The sequence below is a fragment of the Ochotona curzoniae genome, unplaced genomic scaffold, assembly GCF_017591425.1.
Source record: "Ochotona curzoniae isolate NIBS_2020 unplaced genomic scaffold, NIBS_Ocur_1.0 scaffold_3171, whole genome shotgun sequence".
In the NCBI taxonomy this organism is placed as follows: domain Eukaryota; kingdom Metazoa; phylum Chordata; class Mammalia; order Lagomorpha; family Ochotonidae; genus Ochotona; species Ochotona curzoniae.
Window position 1 is genome coordinate 1432817 of NW_024467104.1, and position 8606 is coordinate 1441422.

At 39.1% G+C, this 8606-nt stretch overlaps 1 protein-coding gene across 1 annotated transcript; it reads right to left on the bottom strand.

The window, feature by feature from the left end:
• Nucleotides 1-7418: 7418 nt before the first annotated feature.
• LOC121172340 (olfactory receptor 1002-like) lies at nucleotides 7419-8375 on the bottom strand. Its single transcript, XM_041004200.1, has one exon. It carries the CDS (start codon nucleotides 8373-8375, stop codon nucleotides 7419-7421), a length of 957 nt encoding a protein of 318 aa, XP_040860134.1.
• Between the last annotated feature and the right edge of the window lie 231 nt (nucleotides 8376-8606).

Consider the following 8606-nt stretch of genomic DNA (forward strand, 5'->3'; position numbering starts at 1 on the left):
AATGTGTCCTGCCTAACTTCATCACCTTCATACAATGCCGCGTATTTCTGGGACTTCCTCCATCCTTGCCTCCTCTTCAGTGTCCACAGAGGAAACCCACATTGGCACTCGGCATGCATATGCACACAAAACATTCTACATTCAATAACTTGAACTTTAGTTTTTCTTCCAAACTCACTATCCTTTGCTTTCTCTATGAAAACCAATTTCATAATCAAATGTATTCTGCTTTCTGCTTCTTTATCTTTGAATGGGGAATAGATTAACCCACAGGGTGTTCAATTATTATAATTCTACAGAGAGTTCATGGAATCTTACGCCTCTTAAATCATCACAGTTTAAAGCTCTGCCCTTCTGGATACAGGCAGCATTGTTTCTCAGGGTTTAATATACCTTCATATAACATGTTTTCCTGAATAAAAACATCAATTACACAGTAATTCTCTATTCCAAGAAATTTCCAGATGATGACAACGAGTGTCTCCAAACCTTCACTGGAGTTGCAAGGCTAGACAAGATGCTAAGAACCAAGGGCCTCCAAATGTAAATGTTCTTGACACAGTTTTTCAATATGTGCTCTGTCCGTGGAAGCTTTTCTACATGGAATAATATGTGTGCAATCACCATCACGCTTATCAAAGTGCAGTCTCACCACCTCAACTTGGGCAGCACAAGAGTGAGTGTGATTTCAATCTTCAGAAACATAAGCAACTCATGAGATCTCTTCTGTCTAACATTACGTGACAGGTACTTTGTGACAGGGAGTTTGGTTTCAGCCACTCACATATGCAGCTACTTTTTTTTACCATTGTGACTGTTCATCTCATTTTTTTTTTTTTGAAATCTGATAAAAGAAGGGCTGAATTGGAATGGGTACAATTTTCATTATATACAAACACATATTTTCTGAGTACTTTCTAACAACAAAGATTGAACCAAGAATTACCAAACTGATGTTACACTTTGGTTTCCATTAACCTTCAAAACTTGAATAGAAAACTTCACGCATCTCATGTGCAACCAGCCATTACTTTGGACAAGCAAACCACCCACATCAGGAAACAGCCTCATTATCATGTTATTTTTATTGTGAAAGCAAACATAATTACATGCATAGTTCTCATATACTGACTGTTGTTTTTCTATTTGGGGTATTTGAAACTATTTTGTTGCTGAATATTTTCATTGTTTTCAGTTTTTTAACTTTGATTAATTTTTCCCCTATGTGTCAGTAATAACTACAGAAATTGTTCATGCATTGACTTAAAGATATATTTATTTTTACTGGGAAGTATGACTTATAGAAAGGAGAGACAGAGAAATATCTTCCATATGCTGGTTCATTCCCCAGTTGGCTGCAACAGCCAGAATTGAACCTATCTGAAGCCAGGAAGCCAAGAGAATCTTCCAGGTCTTCCACGTGGGTGCAGGGTCCCAAGGCTTTGGGCCATCCTCTACTACTTTCCCATTGCTGTTTCTGCTTTTTTTTTTTTTTCAGCTGAATTGACATAAATTTTAAGAAAAAACAGAAAACACGGGAAAATCTGGGAAGACACTTAAATATTGCAAAGATACTCAACCTCACTAGAAACTGGAGAAATGGCAAATAACTATACAATGATATTTCACTATATGTTCATTAAAATGGCTCAAATTATTGATTATAGGCTCTGCTACATTACTTTTGGAAAGGTAATGCTATCACTTTAGAAAAGGTGCATGTTTCCTTAAAGACCTTAAAGTTCTCCTCATCTTGTAAAGGTTAATTTTCTTCACTAGTGTGTATTGTGAAATAGAATTTCACTTGTACTCAAAAAGGCATTCAATGGGGCCCAGCGCCGTGGCCTAACGCCAAAGTCCTTGCCTTGACTGCGCCGGGATCCCATATGGGCATCAGTTCTAATCCCAGCAGCTGCACTTCCATCCAGCTCCCTGCTTGTGCCCTGGAAAAGCAGTCGAGGACGGCCCAAAGCCTTGGGACCCTGCACCCGTGTGGGAGACCCAGAAGAGGCTCCTGGCTCCTGGCTTTGGATCAGTGCAGCTCTGACATTTGCAGTCACTTGCGAGTGAATCATCAGATGGAAGATCTTCTCTCTGTCTCTCCTCCTCTCTGCATATCTGACTTTGTAAGGAAAATAAAATAAATCCTTTTTAAGAAGGCATTCAGTGTACCTGGCAGCAAATTTTAAAAAATTGTGTGCTATACAGAATGTATTCTTTTGGAAGACCTATTCTTTAATTAGAAAGCTATCTGTTGTGACAGGCTTTGTGCAATAGCAGGTTAAGTCTCCTTCTTTGATGCCAGCATCCTGCATGGGCCCCCAGTTTGTGTATTGGATGCTCCACATCTTATTCAGAAGCCAGCTAATGACCTGGGAAATGTAGTGGCAGTATGTAGGGCTTTCTCACTGTGTGGGAGACCCAAATGAGGCTCCTGGCTCCTGTTTTCTGGCCTGATTCATCATTGGCCATTGTGGTTATGTTGAGAATTAACCAGTAAATGGAATCTGTCTTTCTATATACTTCCCTCACTTCTTGAAATGCCTTCAAACAGATAAATTCAACAGTATTTTTTAAAGGCTGTTATCATACATTAACTGATGCATCAGTACTCGATATCTTGGTTTTTTTTTTATTCTGTATTATTTACTGCAGATTTGTAATACATTATCCTGTGTAAAAAGTCTTCCTGTCTTTATTTCTTTTTATTTTTTTAATTTATTTTATTGGAAAGTCAGATCATATTTATGGAGAGAAGGAGATACAAAGATCTTCCATCTGTTGGCTCACTCTCTAATTGGTTGCAATGGCCATAGATGAACCAATATGAAACCAGGAGTCAGGAGCATCTTCTGGGTTTCCTACTGGGTGCAGGGTCCCAAGCCTTTGGGCCATCTTCTACCTTTCCCAGGCCGATAAGTAGGGAGCTGGGTGAGAAATAGATTAGCCAGGACACAAGCCGGTGCCCATATGGGATCCCAGGTAAGGATTTAAACACTGAGCCATCTCGTTGGGATCTTTGTTTTCTTTTTCAAGATTAACTCAGCTACTTGGTGCATTCATTTTCATGTAAACTTCAGCCTCACGACAGGGTCTGAACAAGATTCAACACTGTACTCACATCCAGGTGCTGCTGAAGCCCTGAAGGCATACTATGAATTCCCTCTCCTACTATAGGAACATCTTGTTTCATTCTAGCTGATAATTTGCCATTCCTACCCAGATCCTGTGCGTCTCTTCTTCATTCCACCCTTCTTGACTTTCCTCTCTGTTTTTGAACTACCTGAAGTCAAAATTCTCTCTGTAATGTGCGATCTTTCTTAGTTACAACCTAATTCACGTGCCCTCTTTGTTGCCATGCAAACCATCCTTCATTTGGATGTCTACAGTTCCCTTTTGCTCTCTCTGTTGAAATGTCACCACGTGGTATTAATCCCTGTTTTGGCTTTGCTTCCTTTGATGGGCTACCCTAGAATAGTGTTAGCTGCATATATTAGCTGTTGCAATGGGCCTCGTCAAAGGCTTTGTTATACACAAGCCTCTGTTCTCTCAACTGCTGAGCAAATGAGGATGATAATTATCTTGTGATCAAAGAAATCAACTCAAAGTATTCATGCATCTCCGAACTTAATTTTACTAAGATGATCAGAAAATGTTTTTCAGAACCAAATTGCAAAAAAAATGTCTATAAAGTGTGCTGTGTGATTCAGCAGATATGATCCTTCGGTGATTTTACACAGTAATTTCTTTTGAGTGCATGGTTTCACAACATCTTATCAGAACAGTAGGTGCTAATAATTCTGAAACAATTTTCTCCTGGAGTTTTTCTTAAGAAATACACACTTGAAAATCCAAAGAATTTCTCACAGGGTAGAGAGGAAAGTACCAATGAAGTCATGTCATGTCTTTACTGAAGACTTTCCAGCTGTTACAATGGAAAAGAAAAAAAAAGAAACCTAGATTTGGAAGACTCAAGAGTTGAGTCAAATGCTATTTCTTCCGTTTAATGGTTATCTATGGTTATCTAGCCCAAGGCAGGTGGCTCAAGCCCTTTGCAGCCAAATCTCTGCAGCTATAAGCTAGAATTAACAGTGCAGCACAGTATTAAACTAGATGTTAATGTAACATGCAGCAAGGAAAGAATGTACTAGATGCTCAGGAAGAATACCGTAGCAGTATCACCACAGTAAACAATAAAGTGGGCTGACACTGTGGCAAAGCAGTTAAAGGCACTACCTGAACTGGAATCCCAGATTGAGAACGGAGGGGTAGTTCGAGTACCAGTTAGTTGATTCACTTCTGATCCAGCTCACTGCTAATGGCCTGGGAAAAACAGCCAAAGATGGCCTAAATGTTTAGGCCCCTATAACTCAAGTGGGAGACCTAACTAAAGCCCTTGGTTCCTGGTTCTGGCCTAGCCAACCCTGGCCATTGTAACTACTGGGGAAGAGAACCAGTAGATGGAAGGTTTCTCCTCTCCTCTCCTCTCCTCTCCTCTCCTCTCCTCTCCTCTCCTCTCCTCTCCTCTCCTCTCCTCTCCTCTCCTCTCCTCTCCTCTCCTCTCCTCTCCTCACTTTCCTTATTTCCTCACTCTCTCTATAACTCTTTCAAATACATCTTTAGATAAAAAATCATAATGCGCTAATAAATACTTTAAAATGATAATATTGGCACAGAAAAATACCAAGTTTGCGGGTTCTGAATAGAAAATATACACAAGTTTATATGTCATACATTAATCGATGTGTGCTAGTTATTTTCACTGTTTCATCATCTTTAGGTTAGTTTTTTTACTCCGTTAGTATCTATTTTATTTGAGAGAGTTACAGAGAGAGGGAGAAACAGAGACTAAGATCTTCTATTCACGGGGTCTAACCCCAAAGGGCCACAATGGCCGGTGCTGGGTCAGGCATATCCAAAAGACAGAAACTTCTTCTTGGTTTCCAAACAGGTGCAAGGGCACAGTCCCTAGGGAGAAGGATATGGCAAACTTGAGAGCGGCTCCTGCACAGCTGACAGCCAGAAAGCTCCAGGCAACTCGGCACCAAAGCCTCAAGTTGCTGAATTCTGACAATCACCACCACGTGAATTTTAGAATGGATCCTCAACTAGTGTTTAATCAGAAATAAATTATATTTTAATCTATTCTCACCTGAGAAATGCTTAGAAATAAGCCAAGTTTATGTTAGACTGAGAAAACATTTTAAAAGGAATATTGATTACTTTGACAAAACAACAAAAAATAAATGTTAGAGTTCTTCTGTTACAACCAAAAATACAAAATACATGAGAAATGTTCTGCATGTCTCATAGCATCAACTGGAAAGGAAGGTAAAAGAAACAGTTAAGACAAGACAAACATCAGGATGGCCATGGGTCCTCATGGCGGAGACAGCCTAATAAAGGAACCTCCACTGAAAGAATACAACAATCACTTGTCTGCTATGTTACTCTGCTTACAACTCACATCCAGGGAGAAATACCCCAAGCCTACGTAACGTGCCTGAACCATGACGAAGGGAGACGGGGACTTCAGCATTAGCTTATCCAAGATTTGCATTCTTCAAAAGGGTATCAGGACACTATGGTAAGCATAAGTAAGGTAAATAGATGCCTATAAACCTGGCACAAGTACATGCTACAGAAAAATGTATAAAATAGGATGTCTTATCAAAAACCAAATGTAAATCATGTAAATCAAATAGGATGTCTTATCAAAAACCAAATGTAAATCATATTACCAAATGTAAATCATAAAATCACAAAGGAAAAGATTCATTCCTGAAAGTTGTAATTTTTTATTATTTCATGCATTCCACACTCACAAATATACATAACACACATGGCATTATTTTAGTGTGTATGTCATGTAAGTATTCAGTCTGATGCATTGTCTCTGTTTTTGGGACATAAAGCATTCATCATCCACAGAAACTCAGCCATGGTTCCTATTTGGACCAATGTCTGTCAAACTTTAGTGGCCCTGTTATCCATATTTCAGTATTTATCATCTAGTAATTTTCCCGTTAATAAACACATTGTGAGCTCTGGCATATGTACGACTGTGGAGTCTGGAGATAAACCACTAAGCCTAAAATAGCCTTACTCTCGTGAAAGGTACCTTTTACCAAAATGAAACAGAAAAGAAGTTAACAAGCAAATAAAAAATGATTGAGTGTTTTAAGTACCTCAGAGGTAGTTTCCATAAGAAGAGTATATGTTTGAGATGACCGGGGCAGTAGCTGCTTCAAGTGAAAAGAGTCAGTGCTGCCCTAAGAACAAGACACCCGATCCAACATGTGGACGGAGCAAGGGGTGAGTGGGAAGGCTGCTCCTGGCAGAGACAAAGAGCCGAAAGGGCAAAGAAAACCTCAAGTCTGACTCAAGGCATCTCTCAGTAAGTTTCCTGGTAGTGTGCACACCATTTTAGGGCTATATGTCCTCAAAAAGATGAGAGAAAGGGAAAAAAGGAAATAGAACAGGTTTGAGGGAGAGAGGGCAGATTAAAGCAGGCTATTGAAAAGCATTTATTTACTTACACATCTGAAAGCAGAGAGAATAGTCACTACCCAAATGGCCACAGCAGCCAAGTCGGAGCAGGCCAGAAACTTTTATTAAATATCTACTCTGAACATATAATTTGGAAAATATGGTGGTTATGTTCTATCAGGATAATATCATCCGTAACAGTTTAGGTTTGAAAAGACTCAAGACCAAATTTGCAGAAAATTGAGGAGACTCTATCGCACAAATAAAAAGTGAGGTGCTGTTAACTTTGATGCTTATAGTTTTAACCACATTATTTGGAATGTAACAAAGAATCTGACATTTTCTATTTACAAGCCTTCCTAATTAAGAGTTTTGAACAATCTACTCATCTCAGTTTAAAATCTCTCACCTACTAAGTGAAAAATAATAAAAATTGTTGTGTACGGACATTGTATGACTCATAAAATAAGAAGAGAATGTGAATTCAAAAGTAGAACTCCCATCAGCCAATCTGGGGTCCTTGTGGTTTTTAACGAACTACATCTCTCTTTTTTTTTTAAGTTAGAATGTGATATTTTTATTTTTTCATTTTTATTTTTCATGACCAGAAACCAATATGTTCAGTGAAATAAATCAATCCTAAAGGGACAGATGTCATATGTTCTCTCTGACATAAGACAACCTTCATGCAAAATGCAAGATCAAAAGATAAATAGATAAACATAGATATACATTATATTTATCCAGAGAAACTGTGAAATGAAGGCAAGTATCCTGTGAAGTGACGCTACGTCGCAGTACACGTGTCTACTTCTGCATGTAGATGGACTCCCAATGAAACGTCCATACCGCCTGACAATAGAATGCTGACCTTTCCACCATTGTCTGTACTTAACATGTCATTATACACTTCTTCAACTGCAGTACAACTATATCCTACTTTGCCAACTTACTAGAAATTTCTTCCTTTCCAAAGTCCTTCTGAATGCATCTTTGACCTCCTTGTTTCTCAGACTATAGATTAGTGGGTTCAACATGGGAATCACTGAAGTGTAGAACACTGATACTACTTTATTGATATCCAAGGAAAAACTAGAGCTTGGACGTACATAGATGAAGAAAAGTGTCCCATAAAGAATGGACACGGCTGTCAGGTGTGACGAGCAGGTGGAGAAGGCTTTGTGACGCCCATCAGCAGAGCGAATTCTCAGGATGGTGATGACAATGTAAATGTAGGAAACCAAGATAATCACTCCACTGAGTACTCCAAGGGCTCCAGCCAAGATAAAAAGTAAAAACTTATTCATCTGGGCATCTGCACAAGCCAGGGAGAGAACAGGAAGAAGATCACAAAAGAAGTGATTGATGACATTTGGGCCACAGTAAGGAAGGAGAAAGGTGAGAGTTGAATGAGTGACTGTGCTCATAAGGCCCATGGCATAAGGCCCCGCCACCAAATGCATACAGAGTCGCTGAGACATAATGAGTGTATACAGTAAGGGCTTACAGATGGCCACATACCGATCATATGCCATGGCAGCCAAAAGGAAACATTCGGTCACTACAAACTGACCAAAGAACCATACCTGGGCAGCACAACCCAAGAAAGAAATTACTTTTTTCTCCACAAATATGTCAGTCAACATCTTAGGACCAATCACAGAAGCAGAGCAGACATCCACAAAAGACAAGTGGCTGAGAAAAAAATACATAGGGGTGTGCAGTCGTGAGTCCATCCAAATGACAGTGATCATCCCCAGATTTCCCAGAAGAGTGACAAGATAAAAGGCAAGAAACATCAGGAAGAGAACAACCTGGTGCTGGAAGTGATTGGTCAATCCCATGAAAAAAAACTCAATCACAGAAGTTTGATTTTCAGAATCCATTTTTCTGATATAATCTGGAGGAAAAAATATATATATTTGTACAATTAATTCACAAGTGAAAGTTTTTTTTAATTCTTTATCTGAACTGAACTTCTTTCAAAGTTCCATAGCACAGATGGACAGCCAACAGTCTTTAGTTCTTCCCTCGCTTTCATTCTAAAATTTCTGCTAATAACCTAGGTGACACTGCACCTCAATGACACCTTGGTTTCCTCCCTAATTTTAAGAAAT

What these genes read in the sequence shown, in the direction of transcription:
- LOC121172340 (XM_041004200.1), bottom strand. Translation starts at nt 8,375, where the DNA reads ATGGATTCTGAAAATCAAACTTCTGTGATTGAGTTTTTTTTCATGGGA.